The 18,995-nt window shown below is 47.9% G+C and overlaps 1 protein-coding gene across 5 annotated transcripts in view; it reads left to right on the plus strand.

Annotated features, from left to right (window-relative positions):
• The window catches only part of LOC147099493 (serine/threonine-protein phosphatase 6 regulatory subunit 3-like), a 108,380-nt gene extending 89,711 nt beyond the window's left edge, over nt 1–18,669 (plus strand). For 2 of the 5 annotated variants that reach the window (XM_085969681.1, XM_085969678.1), the window contains 2 exons: nt 2,269–2,367; nt 14,262–18,669. In XM_085969681.1, the coding sequence (XP_085825807.1) occupies nt 2,269–2,367; nt 14,262–14,265 (103 nt within the window). In that variant the 3' untranslated portion in view covers nt 14,266–18,669. Of the gene's footprint in view, nt 1–2,268; nt 2,372–14,261 lie in introns of those variants that run through there. The other 3 variants (XM_085969680.1, XM_085969682.1, XM_085969679.1) reach the window with 2 other exon arrangements.
• Nucleotides 18,670–18,995: the final 326 nt, after the last annotated feature.

An 18,995-nucleotide genomic window follows, 5' to 3' on the forward strand; every position in this document is an offset into this window, starting at 1 on the left:
ACGGACTTTATCCCTTGTCGGTTCTCAAACCTACTGTTCCAGAAAACTGTCCCCAATACATTCCAGAAACTCATTGTTTGAGCTATTCTGCTTCTCCCAGTCTGTGAAAATTCAAACCTTCCATTATAACCGCATTGTTTCTGCTGCATGCTTCCCTCATCTCTGTATTTATACGTCCCCTCAAAACACTACTGGCAGGAGGTCTGCAGACAACTCCCACCAGAGTCTTGCATCTTTTACTGTCCCTTAGTTCTACCCATACTGTTTCCGCTGCCTGTTCACCCTTTCTTCCCACTGCTGTGATTGTGTCGTTTATCAATATTGCTATTCCTCCTCCTTTTCCAATTTCCCTGCCCATTCTGAAGATCCTATAGCCTGGAATATTTAGCTCGCAATCATGCCCAGCTTGTAGCCAGGTCTCTCTAACGGCTACTGCATCATATACTTCAAGCTGAATTTGTACTTCTAAACGTATTTGTTCTATTTCTTATGCTACGTGCATTTCTGTACATAACTTTTCATAGAAAACATAGAAATTTACAGCACAGGAGGCCATTCGGCCCATCGTGTCTGTGCCGGCCAAAAAAGAGCTATCCCGCCTAATCCCACTTTCCAGCTCTTGGTCCGTAGCCCTGTAGGTTCCGGCACTTCAAGTGCATGTCCAAGTACTTTTAAAATGCGATGAGGGTTTCTGCCTCGACCACCCTTTCAGGCAGTGAGTTCCAGACCCCAACCACCCTTTGGGTTAAAGGAGTTCTCCTCAAATCCCCTCTAATCCTTCTACCAGTTACTTTAAATCTCTGCCCCCTGGTTATTGACCCCTCAGCTAAGGGAAATAGGTCCTTCCTATCCACTCTACCTAGGCCCCTCATCATTTTATTTGGGTGACTGTCCCCACCCTCCATCTTTTTCCTGATGGTGTATTTCTCGTTCTGTTTGACCTACGCTGATGCTCTGTACACTGTTACATCAGCAATTTAACATGTTTTTATTTTTCACCACTCCTTTATTTTGAACAGGTATTTTATTATCACTTCCTATATAACCTTTTCTGTTCCCCAAGTATTTATTATCTTTATCTCCTTTTTCACTCTGACTTTTGCCGCTTATCCTCTCTTTTTAAAAAAAAATAAAAATAAATATATATATATATATATTTAGGTTAGAACTTTCTCATTTCACCTCTAGGACCTGGATTCAACTCAATGCAGAGTCGAGGCCATGACAGTCCCCCAGTATTATGTATCCTAAGCAAAGCTAGTTGCACGGTCTGGCATTTGGAGCTTTTTAAGGAATGCATTGCACCCGTTTATAATGAGCGCACTGGTTCATTGGTGACTGAATAGGTTGTGTTCTGCTTTCATAACCTGGGATTATGAGATTTTTTGTGGGGATTGCATTCTCAGATTCCAGCTATTTTTTTTGTGAAACCGGTGGCTTCGGGTTTGAGATGTCAGGATGACCTCCTAGTGCTCGTTGCTAAGGTTGTTTCTTGAGGTGGTGTTATGTTGCCAGAGCAGCAGGTGTGTCCTGCACCTGCATCATACCTAGCCTTTCAGAGCTTCAGGCGATTGGTGGCTGCAGAGTGGGAAGAAGGCCATTATGCTGCCATGCTCCTGCCCTCCACAGGGTTATTGGCCTTTTTTTTATTCATTCATGAGACTTGAGCGCCGCTGGCAAGACCAGCTTTAATTGCCCCTTGAGAAGGTGGTGGTGAGCCGCCACCTTGAACCGCTGCAGCCCGTGTGGTGAAGGTACTCCCACAGTGCTGTTAGGGAGGGAGTTCCAGGATTTTGACCCAGCGACGATGAAGGAACGGCCGATATATTTCCAAGTCAGGATGGTGTGTGGCTTGGAGGGAAACTTGGAGGTGGTGGTGTTCACATGCACCTGCTGCCCTTGTCCTTCTAGGTGGAAGAGGTCGCGGGTTTGGGAGGTGCTGTCGAAGAAGCCTTGGCGAGTTGCTGCGGTGCATCTTGTAGATGGTACACACTGCAGCCACGGTGCGCCAGTGGTGGAGGGAGTGAATGTTTAAGGTGGTGGATGGGGTGCCAATTCAATGGGGCTGCTTTGTCCTGGATGGTGTCGCTCTTCTTGAGTGTTGTTGGAGCTGCACTCATCCAGGCAAGTGAAGAGTATTCCATCACACTCCTGATGAACACGTGTCACAAGTGTGGTCCAAGAAACGGGGTGGGGGGGAGGTGAAGGGAGGGGAGAGAAAATTCCTTTAACCCCACAACATAATGACTTGGTTTCTGTTGTGATTAGCACATCAAAGGCATCTGATGACAAGGCAAGGAATCAGAAGACGCCCTCTCCGGTTTTAAATGGTGCTGTGGATGAGACATCTGCAAAAACGGAAAACAAGTGAGTTTGGAGGGAAAAGCTGGCACTTGGTGCTCGTTCCCAGGCAGCATAGTCATTTAACTGTCTTTTACCAACCAATTGTTTTGAAGGCGAAGGTCCAGTGTACCACATCTGGAGTGTCCTAGACTGAAGTGCCCATCTCAGTTCACTCTCAGAATGTATTTCACAGATGTTTTACATTGCAGGGGTTTTTTTCTCCCCCAGTTTTACCCCCTCTTGAAGGTTTTGACTCCCTTTTGGGACACAGTTCTACAGACACTGGCGGCCCTCTGGTACCTTGCCAATATGGCCATTATTCATGACACTTGAGTGCTGAAAGGTTGTTGAACTGCGACGAGTGCCACAGCTGAACTTGACTCTGCCCTCAGCTGGTATCCCTACATGCAGATTTTATAATTGGGATCACTTAAAGCCATCAGGAGCTGTAGTTTTCTCATCCACCCTATTGCTTAGGGGCATTGTGGATAATGGTATCGCTGCCTCCATTTCCCCAGCTAACTCAGCACAGACCTGGAATCCAGCCTGGGACCTGGATCCAGTGGACCAGGTCTGGTCTGTGTGTCTCATTACTGTACTGGTGTTTTCCTCCACAAACTGGAGGCTATTTTTCATGAAGAACCTTCCTTTTCTGTTCATATGCTTCAAGAGTGGACACAACTCCACATTGCCAAAACTGCCTTCAATTTGCAATTCCAATTGAAGAGCCTTCAAGGAGCTGGAGCCTTTAGAACAACAAAGATCAAAAATGAAACCCCAATTTCTCCTCTTTTTATTTGAAAGAAAAAAGTACGTTACCAGCTCAGTGCCGCTCGCGCACAGTGCCAGAAAATAATGTGACACAGCTTCAATCTCGTACTCCACTGCGCTCCCAGTCTCGGCCATGCTGTAGTGGAGAAGCGACAAAGCGGGATGGTGCTGTGGGGTTTAGAATGCCCTCCTTTTCAAGGAGGGGTGTTGACACAGCGTGTTGGTGGGGAGGGGGGGGGGCTTCCTCTAAGGATAAGGGGTAAGCCATTTAGGACAGAGATGAGGAGGAATTTCTTCACCCAGAGAGTGGTGAACCTGTGGAATTCTCTACCACAGAAGGCAGTTGAGGCCAATTCATTAAATATATTCAAGAAGGAGTTAGATATATTTCTTAAGGCTAAAGGGATCAAGGGATATGGGGAGAAAGCAGGGACAGGGTACTGAATTTGGATGATCAGCCATGATCTCATTGAATGGCGAAGCAGGCTCGAGGGGCCGAATGGCCTACTCCTGCTCCTATCTTCTATGTTTCTATGTTTCCTCACTGAATTCCCAGTCTGAGCTCCACTGCTGTGGGAAAGCACCAACTGGAGATTAGGTGTCTCTCCAGAAGGAGCAGGGAATATCCAAGGGAGAGCGTCTTTCCCTGTCGCACCTCCCAGAAGTGCGTCAGTGACTTGAATGTAGGAGAGCAGGCAGCGAACTAATTGTGTCCAAAGTTGGGCCGTCCTGTCTGCACCAACAACTGCTAAATACCAGGCTGCGGTAAGCACTCATTGCTCCTAGCCTCCCCTCCCCCTCCTCCAAGGGAGAAGCTGAGGTCCTTGCAGAAACCTGTCAATCTAATGCATCTTTCTCTTCGCCCCCCCCCAACCTCCCTCCTCCATTCTATGGGCTGTTCGGGACAGCATCAGTGCAGGTAGCATCCATCAACTCCATTCGCCCTGGAAGTTCTCCTTTTGGAAGATTCTGTGGAATTCTTGATCCATTCTCCTCACTCAACTCTCCAGTGCGCCACTCTTTGGAGTTGGTCTCGGTGGGGTGAGGGGAGGGGTCCCCATTTCTTGGGGGAGGGGCAGATCAAAAACCCTGATAGAACTACTTGTGCTGGCCAGCAGTCTGTCCACGAATAGATTTATTCCAGAAGTCGGTCTGTTTCCAGAGCAGCAGATAGATACATCAAAGAGTCTCTCGCCGAGGTGCTCCCCAGTTTAATTTGGGCCTAGAAGCTGTGGCCTCATTTTACCCAACATCCCATCAATCGAAGAAGGATAGCTGATTTCATTTAGAAGATGCTCGTAGAGCTTTGTGTTTTTATGTCCACCAAACTCTGAAGTTTATATCCTACAGTAAGATTACTTTAGGTAACTTCAATGACAAAGCAATGTGTAGCAAAGTGGCTGATGGACATCCACCAGCTAGTGTGTAACCATGGAGAATATATATGCCACGTAGGCCCCAAGGGATCTGACTGGGGAAAATCCCTATTGCTCCACTCCTAGACCTTCTCACTGAAGGTCCTCATTGAAGCTTGTACTTGACGTTGCTGCTTTGCTCATGGCAGGATTTCCCATCCCCAGCACAGAGTCTGCTCTTGGAGAGACGCAGTAACATCAGGGTAGGAGCAGCAGATGTACCCAACAGGGAGAAGATCAATTTGGGGGAGGGGGCAGGTTAAGTGCCTACTGACGTAATAAAACTCACTACGCACTTGGTTCGAGTATAAAGCAAGGCTTTAATCAACTTGTTTCAGAACATGGAGGTCTAGTTGTACTTCACTAGTTCCTGTTTTACAGAATGCCCAAGAGCAAGCTGGGCCCACGCCCGAGTATTTATACTCTTTGGACGGCGCCACCAGCTGGCCATCCAGTGTTATTTCATGAGTCGTTTCTTCATGATGATGAGATTTATAACAGTGAAGAGTTTAGGGGAGAGGCGTTGGGAGAGAGTGCTTCTCCAAGCCAGGGCTGGGTTTAGAGACACAGAAAGCCTCTGTGGAGAGTGAGACTGGCTGTTCCGGTAGATGTCGGAGAAGTAGTCGGGTTGATCTGAATTTGGATGAACCCAAATGCCCCCTGTTTTTATCCAACAACTATGTTAATTGTGAAGTAAATACATTTTAAAATGAACCAGTAGCACCATTTTCAATACATTCTGCGGAGCAATCCCATAGACCCGAGAGATGTGTGCACCAGGCATAGCGGCAGCATCTGAAAGGAGTGTTTACAATTCAAAATGTGCTCACTTACAACCCTGTCCCGGGGACAGTGGGGCAGTTAATTGTTCCACTGTTGATTTTTGCTTAGATTTGTATTGTTACTGTCTGTAAGACATGCCCTCGCATGCACCCAAGCATAACTGTTCAAATTTGGCTAGCACTCGGGAACATGTTTTTGGCAGATCTGGTTTGGCAGCAGAGTTTCAGCGCCTTAACTGGGGTATCCCTTCTCTTCTGTCACAGCCTCTCTGGGGTGTGAAGGATGCAGAATGAAGAAGAAAGTTTTGCTGCCTACCTTTTAGAGCCGCCTTCGTTCTTTGAATGATGGCGTCCTTCACGCATCATGTTCCCGGCCAATGGTCTCCTCAGCTGTGATTTTTCTTTTATTTATTTTTTGTTGGGGCGTTGGCAGTGAAATGAGTTCAGGTTTAATAAAAATAAATAAAGCGCTGTTGTGAAGGACCAGGACCTTTCTATACCCTTGGGAGCAGGTGGTGCAGTCCCAATGAATGCCATTAGGGGGAGAAAAGGATGTGTTAACCAGCCAAGATTGGACAAGTTCCCAAATCTCCTGAAGGATGCTCTAATTGATGAAAGTAGGCAAGTGAGTGATCTGGCACATATAAAAACAGAAAATGCCGGAAATACTCAGCAGGTCAGGCAGCATCTGTGGAGAGAGAAAGAGAGTTAACGTTTCAGGTCGATGACCCTTCGTCAGGGATCTGGCACTCTCCTCAGCTGGTGTGGGGAGGAGACCCAGGGCATATTGCAGGATTGATTTGACTCCTTCAACAAGACTCTGACTTCCAGGCCATAACCAGACCAACTAAAACCTCACCTGCAGCAGAGAGCCAAGCGCCCACTTTAGCACTTTCCCCATCTCCCCACTGATAACCTGAAAGAGCCCCATACACAGCAGAGGGATCCATGACCCTCAGCATGTTGCCACGTGGATTCTTGGCTGTATCCAGTGTTGCTCCGGTGGCAGGCATTGAAACTGCCATTTGAATTGGATCGTTAGTTAGTCTTCCACTTGTTTCTGCGCAGTGACTAACTCAAGGTTTCTCCTGTCGGGTGGGACCCTCCCACATCAGTGACTCACCAGATACTTCACCACCCACTTGGTGTCAAGGTAGGGAGAACATAAGAAACAGGAGTAGGTCAGTCGGCCCCTCGAGCCCGCTCTGATCCAATCTTGGCCTCAACACCACTTTCCCGCTCTCTCCCCACACCCCTTGAGTCCCTTGTAGCTCAAATGCCTGTCAATCTCCGCCTGAATATATTCAGTGTCTCCGCCTCCACAGCTCTCAGGTAGAGAATTTCAAAGATTCACGACCCTCTGAGAGAAGAAATTCCTCCTCATCTCCGTCTTAAATGGGCGACCCCTTATTCTGAAACTATGCCCCCTAGTTCTAGATACCCCCACTAGGGGAAACATCCTCTCAGCATCCACCCTGTCGAGCCCCCTCAGAATCTTATATGTTTCAATAAGATCACCTCTCATTCTTCTAAACTCCAATGAGTAAAGGCCCAACCTGCTCAAACTTTCATCATGCGTTGTTGGTGAAAAATAAATTCACTCGAGACTCTCTTAAAGTAAAAGTACACAGTTTATTAACAGAACATTCTGGGAGAAGGTCATAGACCCCGCGGCCTAGTGACACCCTTCTCGTTCTCTCTTGGTTGGTACAGCTTTTTATTCTATTTTCATCCAATCACATTGTATTACAATAATCACCTGATCACATATGGCTTATTTATTCTTTTCAGTATTAGTAAAGGTTAGTTACATCTTACTATGCCGTTGGTCACAGGTCAAATTCCCATGACCCCTATATTCTGCTGTGTCTACGATTTTAGCTAAAGCAGCACATTTCTTATCGCTTACTCAAAACACACACACATTCTGTCTTGTCCCACAGCTGCGTCTTATCTTGGTTTTGCGAAGCTTCTCTCACTGCCCTTTGTGCAAGACTAGCGAAAGTAGCACTTTTCCAATCTGTATTGTCTTATCTTTGTTTTTCACATAAAGTTGTTCGTATGCCTTTTAGTTCATCTTCACATGACCCCACTCCTTTGTTCTGATTTTAATTTTGCTGGCATCACTTAATTAGTGGTTACCTCGGCTGTCTGAATTCTGAGAAGGGTTCATTTTAACCCCTTCAGTCCCTCCTGTTGGTCCCGCACCAAATTTAGATTTTGGCTAGGGATACCAACTTCTTTTCCACTTTTATCATCCCCGGGATTACTCCTATACTGATGGCTTAAACTTAGTACCTAAGTTCGTCTTTCCCCTCTGTCTATCTTGTTGTGCTAGGCGTGGTAGTCTGTGCAAATGAACAAAGAACTTTACATGTATGTCCCTATCTCTAGCAGTTCATTATCCCACATTAACTGTTCGGTTTCTGGCTCAATATCGATTATACCAACTGTAGCAACCGGCACTATTCGGGACACAGCTGCCCTACAGCATGCTTTCAGAACCGTCATTATAACACAAAATAATACTACAACTATAATAACAATTATAAGTCCATGCGTCAGATATGAACCCCAAGATCCTCCAAATAGCCAACTCCACCAACCTTCCCCTGAGGTTTCGTGGCTCCTTGTTATCTAGCAGGTGCTAGCCTCCCTGTTTCCTTGCATTTTACCATTCCCTTATCATTTCTATTTGTCTTTTGATGCTTGATATTCGACCTTGCTGGCATTTATGCTATCTTTTTCCGCTTGCCTATTGTCAGTCCCTGGTCTAAGAATTAAAACCCATCTTTGAATCTAACAGCTATTTCTTACATACGTCAACCCCCTCATCTCAGGAATCAACCTCGTGAACCTTCTCTGCACTGCCTCCAATGCAAGTATATCCTTCCTTAAATATGGAGACCAAAACTGTACGCAGTACTCCAGGTGTGGTCTCACCAGCGCCCTGCAAAGTTTCATCAAAACTTCCCTACTTTTATACTCCATACCCCTCGCAATAAAGGCCAACATTCCATTAGCCTTCCTAATTACTTGCTGTACCTGCATGCTAACTTTTTGTGTTTCATGTGCTAGGACCCCCAGATCCATTTGTACCGCAGCATTTTGTAGTCTCACTCTTGTAGGGCTGCCTTGGGACTTGTATGGGGCAGCATCGCAACAGACCAGTGAATCTTGGATGCGGTCCCAGCCGAAACTGCTGTTAATAGTTTAGAATGTGTCCCTTTGAGAGTGGGACAAACGTGTGTTTTACACCTTAACTATACAGAAGGGCAAAGCTAACGGACAAGAAAAACTTTGGGGCAACCCACAAGTGGTAGAGCACACTTGCTCTCCGTTTCAAGCCTTGTAAAAGGCTCCAGACGGATACCAGCCGTCTGAAGTCTGATCTTAACTGGTTGAGTTTGCTCAGCTCGGAATAATGGGCCAGGTTGAACACCGTAGAAGAGAGTTTTTCATGTTTCCTGCTAAAGTCTAGACAGTCTTTTCCTGTGCTGACTACTGGAGCTCTTGGTGCCAGATGGACTCTGAGAGGAAGCGACTGCTGATTCAAAACCGTGCACTGACACACCAGACCATAGTGTTATTGCGGTACCTGCGTGGATTTACAGCAATGTGTCTTCCAATCTGAGCTGCTTCGCAGTGGGAGGGGAGGGCTGTTACACAACAGACGCCAAATGCTTCTTCGTAAGGGATGGAATCAGAAGGCGATCTATCAACTCCCCCCCACCGCTTCCTTGTTACAGGAAACTTTGTGATATCCGGCACCGACGGGACCGAGCTGTTGCCGTTCCCTCAAAACTGCCGGACAAACCAGCGTTAATATTGAAGCATTACGGAGCTTTTCATCTCCGTATCTGGCAACAAACCCTGTTGCTTAGCAACAGCTTCTAAACAGTCGGCCGTACCTTGGAAGCGTCTCTGTCGCTTAGCAACAGCTTCAGAGAGACTTTGCAGAGCCTGACTGTTGGAAAAAAAAGCCACGAGAAGAAAAAAAACCTAACCAAACGGCTCCTGATTTTTGCCGGTAGCTCGAGCTTGCCGGACATTTAGCCTCCGGATAACACACAGTTTCCTGTACCTGGGTCAGGGCATGGACTGGACTGGTGGAGGCTTGGACGGACGGCCTCGTTTCTCAGCTCCGCTTGGGTATTGCGGCCGAAGAGACAAAAGACCAAAAAGAATCGACTAATTAAATATGAAGTGTATCTAAATGTTACTGGACACCCTTCCTCCTTCGCTCCCCTAATGGCTTGGTAAATGAAAGAAATGCAGGGCCTTGTAGACCGCCTGCGTCCTGGGTTTCATCCCTGGCACCTGCTGAATTAACTGATCTGAGACAGAGCGGCCGGGTTAAGAAAGGGAATGATTTGCCAGGGTGCCTGCTCCTGATTGTTGTGCGCTCCACCCCCCACCATGAGGTGCCCATTTTTGGACATTGGATGGCAACTAAAACAGACTTGGCTGTGATGCTATGTTGCTAATATTTCCTATTTAGTCTTATACAGGAGGAATTACCCTGTGTATGGGGTATCGGAAGGAGATTGGTTAAGACTGCTGCATAGACCTGTATCCCAGCAGAGGGGGGAAATGATTAGAAACCCCTTGAAACATTAATCGGGTGGCGTTTTTTTTTTTTAGGTGTGTGAGCCCTCCTCGTCCCCTTTTGCCATGCACATTTCACCGTTCTCTCTCCAGCTGGTGGCCTGGTCCTGGCCCCGCCATTGCTGCTCTTTAGTCAGCTGCTAAGAGGTTTATGCCTGCAGCCACCGTCCGTTCTCTGCAGTTCCTGCACCCCGTTCCTTGTGGCGAACTGCCTGCCCTCCACACTCCAGCACGGCTGAGTTAAGCGTGTGGGGTTGGGCTTGCACTACTCTGCCACTTGATTAATGCTATGCATTTTATTCCTTGGTGAGGTATGCTGCCCTTCAATAAGTGCCTGCACACTTATTCCGCCACCCACCCCTTCAAGGCCGTGTACCTCTTGTGGCAAAGAGTTGAGAAAATAGCCACTGCCGGTGTCTCCCTTGCTGACCATAAAGGCAGGAGGCACAAGAGTGGCTTTTCCTCCTTCACCCCTGGAATAGATGCCTAGCCCCTACCCCTTGTGTGTCAGATTTAGCTCAGTGGGCAGCATTCTCGCCTCAAAGTCAGAAGGTCGTGGGTTCAAGTCCCACTCCAGAGACTTGAAAACAGAAATCTAGGCTGAGACGCCCAGTGCAATCCTGAGGGAGCGCCGCACTGTCGGAGGTGCCGTATGTTGGATGAGACGAACCGAATGTTTGCCCCCTCAGGTGGGCGTATAAGATACCACGGCACTATTTCGAAGAAGAGCAGTGGAGTTATCCCTGGTGTCCTGGCCAATATTTATCCCTCCGCCAACATCACTTAAACAGATTTTCTGGTTATTCTCGTGTTGCTGTTTGTGGGATCTTGCTGTGTGCAAATTGGCTGCTGCGTTTCCTATTTTACAACAGTGACGGCACTTCGATTGGCTGTAAAGCGCTTTGGGGTGTCCTGAGGCCATAAATGCGAGTTCTTTTACCCTTGATGAATCGCTGCGTGGCACGGCTGTGATTGGAAAAAGTGGGGTTCAAACCTACAGCCATCCACTCTGCAGTGTTGCAGCTATATGTTCCTCAGTAGAGACACCACAACCCCCTCCTGTACAGGACGGAGGCACCACAACCCCCTCCTGTACAGGACGGAGGCACCACAACCCCCTCCTGTACAGGACGGAGGCACCACACCCCCCCTCCTGTACAGGACGGAGGCACCACAACCCCCTCCTGTACAGGACGGAGGCACCACAACCCCCTCCTGTACAGGACGGAGGCACCACACCCCCCCTCCTGTACAGGACTGAGGCACCACGCCCCCCCTCCTGTACAGGATGGAGGCACCACGCCCCCTCCTGTACAGGACGGAGGCACCACAACCCCCTCCTGTACAGGACGGAGGCACCACGCCCCCCCCCTCCTGTACAGGACGGAGGCACCACGCCCCCCCCCTCCTGTACAGGACGGAGGCACCACACCCCCCCTCCTGTACAGGACTGAGGCACCACACCCCCCCCCCCCTCCTGTACATAAAAAATTCTAACCAGTCAATGCGCTAAAATCCAGTTTCATATTGTTTGGCGTGGCCTTGTACTTAAAGCAGTGGTCTCACAACTCTGGAAACTCTAGTTTGAATCTACTCTCAGCTACTACCTGCACTCTCCCATAGAAAGCGCGGCCTCCCGTAATCCATTCCAGCACCGTTCGTGGCCCACCTTTACTTTACTTGCCCCTGGGCAAGCTTTCAGCTCCACGGTCCAAGTGATGGGTCCTCTTGAAGTAGAAGGATTGGGCAATGTTGTGGGGGGAGTGCCCAGCCTGCACTGCGCACATTGTCAGGATTGATGTCAAGAGCTCACTGTGTGGGCAATCACTAACAGATCTATATCTCCTCACACATCAGTGAGCTTGAACAATCGAGCATGTTCTTGTGCAGTATGTTTCAGCATTGCTGAGAGTGGCCCTTGAGCAAGACATTGGTTGAGATTGTCGACCTTCTGTTGCTTTGCAAAAGGAGCAACATTGACTGTAGATATGGGTCTGTTGCCATTCAGGAAGCCTGCTTGCCTCTTGACTGCACCTTTCTTCAATGGGACTTCATGCGAACATTGACGGACGGGTAAAGACCCACTGGTCCGTCAGCCTGTCCACACAATCGTGATACCTTGTGTATCACAGTATGTACACTTTTCATCTCGCCCAAAACTGTGTGATCTCCTGGGAGAGGCGCAAATCCAGGCTAAAAACCCAGGCCAATTTGGGGGGGGGGGGGGGGGAAATCTGGGAAATCCATCTCCGACCAGTCAAGGCGATCGAAACTAGTCCAGATCATCATGCTAGCCCTGAAGTACCTACCTTCTGTAAGAGGTGATCTCTGCCCCAGCCAGAAACAGGTCCAGCTCTCGCTTGAAGGAAGTCAGCGAGTCAGTGTTCACCGCACGAGACGGTAGCCTGTTCCAGAGGTCCACTATTCTCTAGTGTAAGAACCACCTCCAGACATCTAACCTAGATCTGGCCTGACACAACTTCAATTCGCGACCCCTTGTCCTCCCTACCCTATTTAATTGGAACAAACTGTCAACTGGAATACAATCTATTCCCTCCGATATTGTGAAGACTGAAGCCATTGTTTTCGGTCCCCGCCACAAACTCCGTTCCCTCGCCACCGACTCCGTCCCTCTCCCTAACTTCTGTCTGAGGCTGAACCACACTGTTCGCAACCTTGGTGTCATATTTGACCCTGAAATGAGCTTCCGACCACACACCCACGCCATAACTAAGACCGCCTGTTTCCACCTTCGTAACACCGTCGGTCTCCGCCCTTGCCTCAGCTCATCTGCTGAAACCCTCATCCACGCCTCTGTTACCTCTAGACTTGACTATTCCGATGCACTCCTGGCCGGCCTCCCACGTTCCACTCTACATAAACTTGAGGTCATCCAAAACTCAGCTGCCCGTGTCCTAACTCGCACCAAGTCCCGTTCACCCATCACCCCCTGTGCTTGATGATCTACCTCACCTCGATTTAAAATTCTCATCCTTGTTTTCAAATCCCTCCATGGCCTCGCCCCTCCCTATCTCTGTAATCTGCTGCAGCCCCACAACCCCCCGAGATCTCTGCGCTCCTCTAATTTCACCCTCTTAAGTATCGCTGATTTTAATCGCCCCAACATTGGCGGCCGTGCCTTCTGTTGCCTCGGCTCTAAGCTGTGGAACTCCCTCCCTAAACCTCTCCACCTCTCGACACTCCTTTAAAAATACATCTTTGACCAAGCTTTTAGTCATCTGCCCTCCTATCTCATGTGGCTCGGTGTCAAATTTTGTTTTATGACACTTCCGTGAAGCACCTTAGGACGTTTTACTACATTAAAGGTGCTATATAAACACGTTGTTGTTATTGTTAATCATATAAACAGGTTGATTAATCGATGTGGGTTGCCTGTAGAACTGGTTCAGTGTCGCCTCCTGCTGGTTGCTCAGCTGGTAGCGGCTGCAGGAAAGTCCGGAATGGTCTCCGGCAGGCTGATTTTTTTTTTCTTAATGAAAGATTAATTACCTTCGGAAATTTTGGAATTGCAGCTCCCTCCAATGGTTCGATTAGTGAAGACCACATGTTAATGAACCACACAGTCTGTGCTGAGTTAGTTGTTGTCACCCGGGGTTACAGTAAAGATGCTACAATTCTCTACTGTGCCCACGTGTTAGGGAGGGGAAATATGCCAGGTTCCTGTTCCCTTTACTGGAATGTGTGTGTGTGTCTGATGGCGAGTGAGGTCAGGATTGGCGTTTGATGTCGTCACAGTCATAGGAACAGGAGGAAGCCATTCAGCTAATCAAGCCTGTTCCACTATTCAATTAGATTGTGGCCGACCTGTGTTTTAACCCCATCTACCTGCCTTTGAACCGTAACCCTTAATACCCTTGCCTAACAAAAATCTATCAATCCCAGGTTTGAAATTTTCAATTGACCCCCCCCCCCGGCCAGCCTCAGTAGCTTTTCGGGGGGGAGAGTTCCAGGTTTCCACTGCCCTTTGTGTGAAGAAGTGCTTCCTGACATCAACCCCTGAACGGCCTGGCTCTAATGGCCTACCAACATGTGGAGTTGAGGTAGAAGATCAGCCATGATCTTACTGAATGGCAGAGCAGGCTCGAGGGGCTGTATGGCCGACTCCTGCTCCTAATTCTTGCGTTCTTATTAACGTTCTCGGCCTAGGCTCACATATTAGGAGTAGCCACTTGGACTAGGTACCAGAGGGCAGCCTGTTCCCATGGACCCTTATCCCAGCAAGAGTCAGTATGTCCAGGAGAGGCTATTGGGGAATTAAACTGCACCTGGAACTTGTATCTTTCTGTTCAAATAGTTTGTGTTTTTTCTTTTCTTTCCTTAGGTAGCACGACGGAGTGCGATGAGGAAGGTGCTTCTCGGTGCATCCCTGAATGAAACCCTCCCCCGGACCGCCCCCGCTCCGGTTTGGGAGCTGGTCTCTTCACTCTCTGCCGCTCGGCGGGGAGTCGCCATGAAAGCCATCAAGACTTCACCTTCCTGAGGCAACCTCTCGGCTGCACTGATTCGACAAACAAAAGATTTGGGGGGGGGGGGTGGGTGGGTGGGGAGGGAGAGAAGAGGGTTATTATAAACCAGCAATACAATATGTCTAATTCAGCTCATGGAATCCAAGGAATGTTCGTTTGTACCAGAGAGAGTGCGCGGATGGAGCAGTGTGCTCCAGTGCTGCACCTGTCATGGGGCGGGCGAATTTGAAAAGAGGGGATAAATATATTCTCTCTCTAATATGGGGGGAGGTGGGCGGGCAGTGTATTTGAATATTTTTCTTTTTAATTTATCTTGCACAGTAAAGGTGAGCTCTCGGTCTAGAGACCTTATAGGTCTCAACATATTCACGCCCCACCTCCTCCACCCCCCCCCCCCCCCCCCCAACCACAAACACACGTACATGATTAAATGAAAACTATGGCGAGGATCCAGTGGCAACTGTTCCACTGTCCTTTCCGATCCAGGTCTGAACCAGACTAATGGGGATAGAGATCTCTTCTGTAATCGGTTATGGGCCCCTAAGGTACATGAATCTGGTTGGGTCTCAATCCAGTGGTTAATGGGATTTCTTTTCTTTCATTCTTTGGTTCAGTGAGACGTGCCCAGAAGGTCACAAAGTCCCAGCTCTTTTATTTACAGTAACAGTGATCTTTTCGGGGGGACGAGTGGCTGGACAGATTCTAGTATTCTCGAACTCCGCAGAAAAGTAACGGGGACAGAATTGCACTCGCAAAAGGTGAGCAAAAGCGGCTCCTTTAATCTCGCCATAATGTACGTTTTGTGTAAAGTCAGTAAAACATAAAATGGGGGACCCACCCCCATTCCCGGAAACCCCCACCCCCCCACAAAAGGTCTCTTTCTCTCTGTGCTACAAAATAAGCTTTTGAATTGAATCCGCAAAATGTTTGTATTTAAAATCTGAGCATACACGCAATGTCATCAGGAATTCTCGCCTCGCAAACCAGAAGCAGCTGCTTGTAGAAATTTCCAGCCGTCGTCGTGTGGATCAGGGTGTGGCGCTAATCCAAGCTGCTGCTCTGCCCCGTTTGGTACTACTGAGCGTTGCGATGACTTCAGTTTTCAGGGCCCGTCCTAAGTTGAGTTTGAGGCAGAACGGTCCCACCCGCGATGCGTAGTTTAAAAAAAAAAAAAAATCTCTTCTGTTCAAGAGAAGCTCTTCCAACTCCAGTTGTATTTGAACAGCAAGCCGAGAAGCAATGAAAGCTGCTGATGTCCTTTGCTGCTGGACCGCACTTTCTATGAGAGAGAGAGGCAGGTGGCCATTCTGCTTGCCGTTTGTCCGTCGGGGGATAGCTGTGGTGGGCTTGGGGAGGTTGCGGAGTAGGTCTGCAAATGCCTCTGTCTTGACACATGCAACATTGCAAAAGATCTTGTGTTTGGAGACTGGCCTGGAAGTACTTCAGTAACGACAGTGCACACACCTTCAACCCAGTCCCAAAGTAGCTGTAATCGAGATCGATGGTTCCACTTGTTTTTTTTTTTAAAAACTGCTTCACGTTATTCAAATGGTTTCTTTTTCTTGCGACTGTTTCGAAACCTTTGGGGTCTTTGATGCCATGAGCTGATCAGTGTTAAATATTAAATGGTGAGTTATCTATATTTTCATATGGAGAAAACTTTTTTGTGCAAAATGATGTTTTAGGAAGCGATGGGCCCTACCTTCCGCAGTCCGAGATTGGCTGGATTCCAAAAGATCTGGAAAGAGTGTGTTTCCAGGTTGGCCCAGAAGCTTAAAAGTGGTTGGGTGCCCGATTCCAGCTCGAGTCTCGGTGGGGTGGGGGGAGTGGCGAGGGATCGATGGTTGCAGTTGATGAGATTAGTGAGTTCTCGATGTGGCTCCGAGGTTTTTTCCGGAGCTTCGCGAGAGGGCGGTCAGGTGGGCGCCACAACATTTTTTGCCCATGCCACTTGAAGCGCACCTGCTGCCCATCCGCTGGCCATGTCCCGACAGCGAGCGTGGACAGACCAGCCCATGCAGTCCTGACCTTGGGGGGGGGGGGGCAGTGGATGATGAGGGAAGGGACAGCCATCTCACCAAAGTGAGGAGAGGGATGCAAACCATGCGAACTCTCTCGAGAGTGGGATGATTTTTCTCGTGTCAAAGTGGCTTATAACCACCTGGACCATGAAGAAATTGTGCGTGTATATCCTTCAAACTTGCAACCATCTGTAGTGCAGGTGCTATGTAAACAGTTGAACTGTCCAACTAACTGCAAACATGTCAGCAGCTTGTATTTCACTGGAGGGGAGGTGGTCTTGAGTTGATGGAGTGGGCGGGTAATGAATATTTCTTAAAGCAAGCAGTGCATTGAATTATCGGGAAGTGGAACTTATCCGTGGTCTAGCTGGACATTTTGGTAGCCCTCCCAAAAAAACACTAGCCCAGCAGCTCTGTATTGCTCTTGTGCAACGGTGGAATTTGTGCCATTTATTGCAAATGACTGTGAAAGAGTCGGTCCCTTCGCTGACAGCACATTGCGTTAGAATACCCTCTTTGTTACTTCAGAGGCGTATGCATGGGGGATAGCTGAAGCCAATAATATGAGGATATTTATATTTCGGTTTCCTTTAGTTAAAATCTGCTCGCAAAATATGAATCGTTTCTTGAGTGTCACAATAACTTGTAGCCAAATGCTTGAAACTCCCATGGGTAGTGTGCTGCAGCGGTTCAAGAACATATTAAACAGGCGACAACCTCCGCCCAACCTGGGGGGGCGGGGAAATTCCTCGATCCTCCACGGTAGACGTACTGCCCTGGAACCTGGGTGCTCGTAAATGCCAGCTTAATTGCCCAGTAAACCTCCAGCTCTGGGAGAATCATTGCAATTCTCTCTTGCAGCCGTATGCTGTTTGGCTGCAGGACTCCATCACTCCCACAAGAGGCAGCTAGCGAGCTATGTATATAATATAGTGGCAGTAATCAGGTGCTGCATCAGCTATTTCCCACCAGTTTATTCAGTGTTTTTTTTTATGCTAGTCCAGGCATCACTACTACCACCATCACCAACCTACCTTTACTCTCCCACCGCCCAAAAAGCAAAAAAAAAATCTTTGGAGCAGTGTTTTTTTGTTCTAAAACACAATTTTCTTATCCTGCTATACCTCACACAACACAGACTATGGAGACAAATATTAATGCATAACGGGTACCAGGCAGTGACTCCGCAAAGGTTTCAAATGATGTCTTGAGCCATGAGAATGAAGCTTCAGCAGGTTGGCTGTCCAAGCCCCCAAAATGAGGTTGCTATCTAGAAGTCCCGCCCTCTAACCGTTACTCTCTCTAAGGAATCTATCGATACAAATTCTGTAGGCCAGGAGGTCCCAGGTTTGATCTTAGGTCTGTGCTGTTAACTGAACTCGGTCAGGGCAGCAGGAGGGACACTTTGAAGAGGAAAAGTCCACCCAGGGTTCCAGCTTCTGATCGCTACCTAGCAGCCGTTGCAAAGTGCTCGTGTGTGAATGTTGGGCAAGAACCGGTTCAGACTCCGCGCTGATGATGCCCCTCATGGGTTGAGTTGAGTGGACTTCTCATTGGGTAGTCTCACACGTGAAGAATGGTTACTTAGACAGCTTACCCCAGCAAATATTCAGGAGAAGATTGGAGGAACAAATTGGTGGGTCAGTCTTGTTTAAATTGTCCTCTTCCCCCCCCCCCCCCCCCCCCTTTGTCAGAGGCAGGGTAAGTGGGAGGACATTGTTGGGTCAGGGGCACTCTGCTCCTGACGTCCTCAATTACAGAATTAATGATTGCAATGTAATCATTGCGGTATTATTGATAAAAAGAATTGGCAGTTCAACCAGCCGAAAATAACCCAATGGCACAGGCAGTGGGCATTGCATCAGAACACAAGTTGGCATCTGTAATCGGCTCAAATGAACAGTTTTTGAAATCCAGCCAAAGTGGGTTGAAGTAGGGGAAATCCTGTCTCTTTTAAGATTATTGATGTTTGAAGTGTGCAGCGAATCGTAATAAAATTTAAACTACAGCAGGTGTCTGTCTGGCTGATTACTGTTTGCTTTGGTTATGAACACTGAAATAAAAGGAGATTCTGAGGAGCGAGCGAGAGAAAACCTATTAAAGCATTTTTTTTGTTGTAAAAGTAACCGTATATTCTAGGAGAAATGTTATTGTTTATATACCAGAATTGTACAGACTTGAACACGTTAGTAGGGCTGTACAAACCTGATTGTTGTAATAAAATATTCTATCAATTTCAAAAGATTACCGAATATTTAATCTCACGATTTGAATTCTGAAAGTTGAAAAGGTTCAGTTGAGTTTGGTTGTGAATATTATGCTGCAGTGAGAGGGGGCGGGCGGGCGGGGAAGAGTATTGCTAAGAGATCCATAGTCGAGTGTTTTTAGGTTTCACCACCCTCTGGTTCTGTACAACTGTGCATGTGTCAGCGGGTTCTCCTGAAGACTCCCCTGGTTGTGATTGTACCAAACCCAAGGTTGATGTGGCTAGGGTAGAGGGGGTGGCTTTGGTTTTGATGTTTACCGATTTTTATTTTCTTTAATAATCAAGGTTCTTGGTGATTTAAT

The sequence above is a fragment of the Somniosus microcephalus genome, chromosome 28 (assembly GCF_052327205.1).
Source record: "Somniosus microcephalus isolate GS21.2 chromosome 28, FLI_Smic_1.0, whole genome shotgun sequence".
In the NCBI taxonomy this organism is placed as follows: Eukaryota; Metazoa; Chordata; class Chondrichthyes; order Squaliformes; family Somniosidae; genus Somniosus; species Somniosus microcephalus.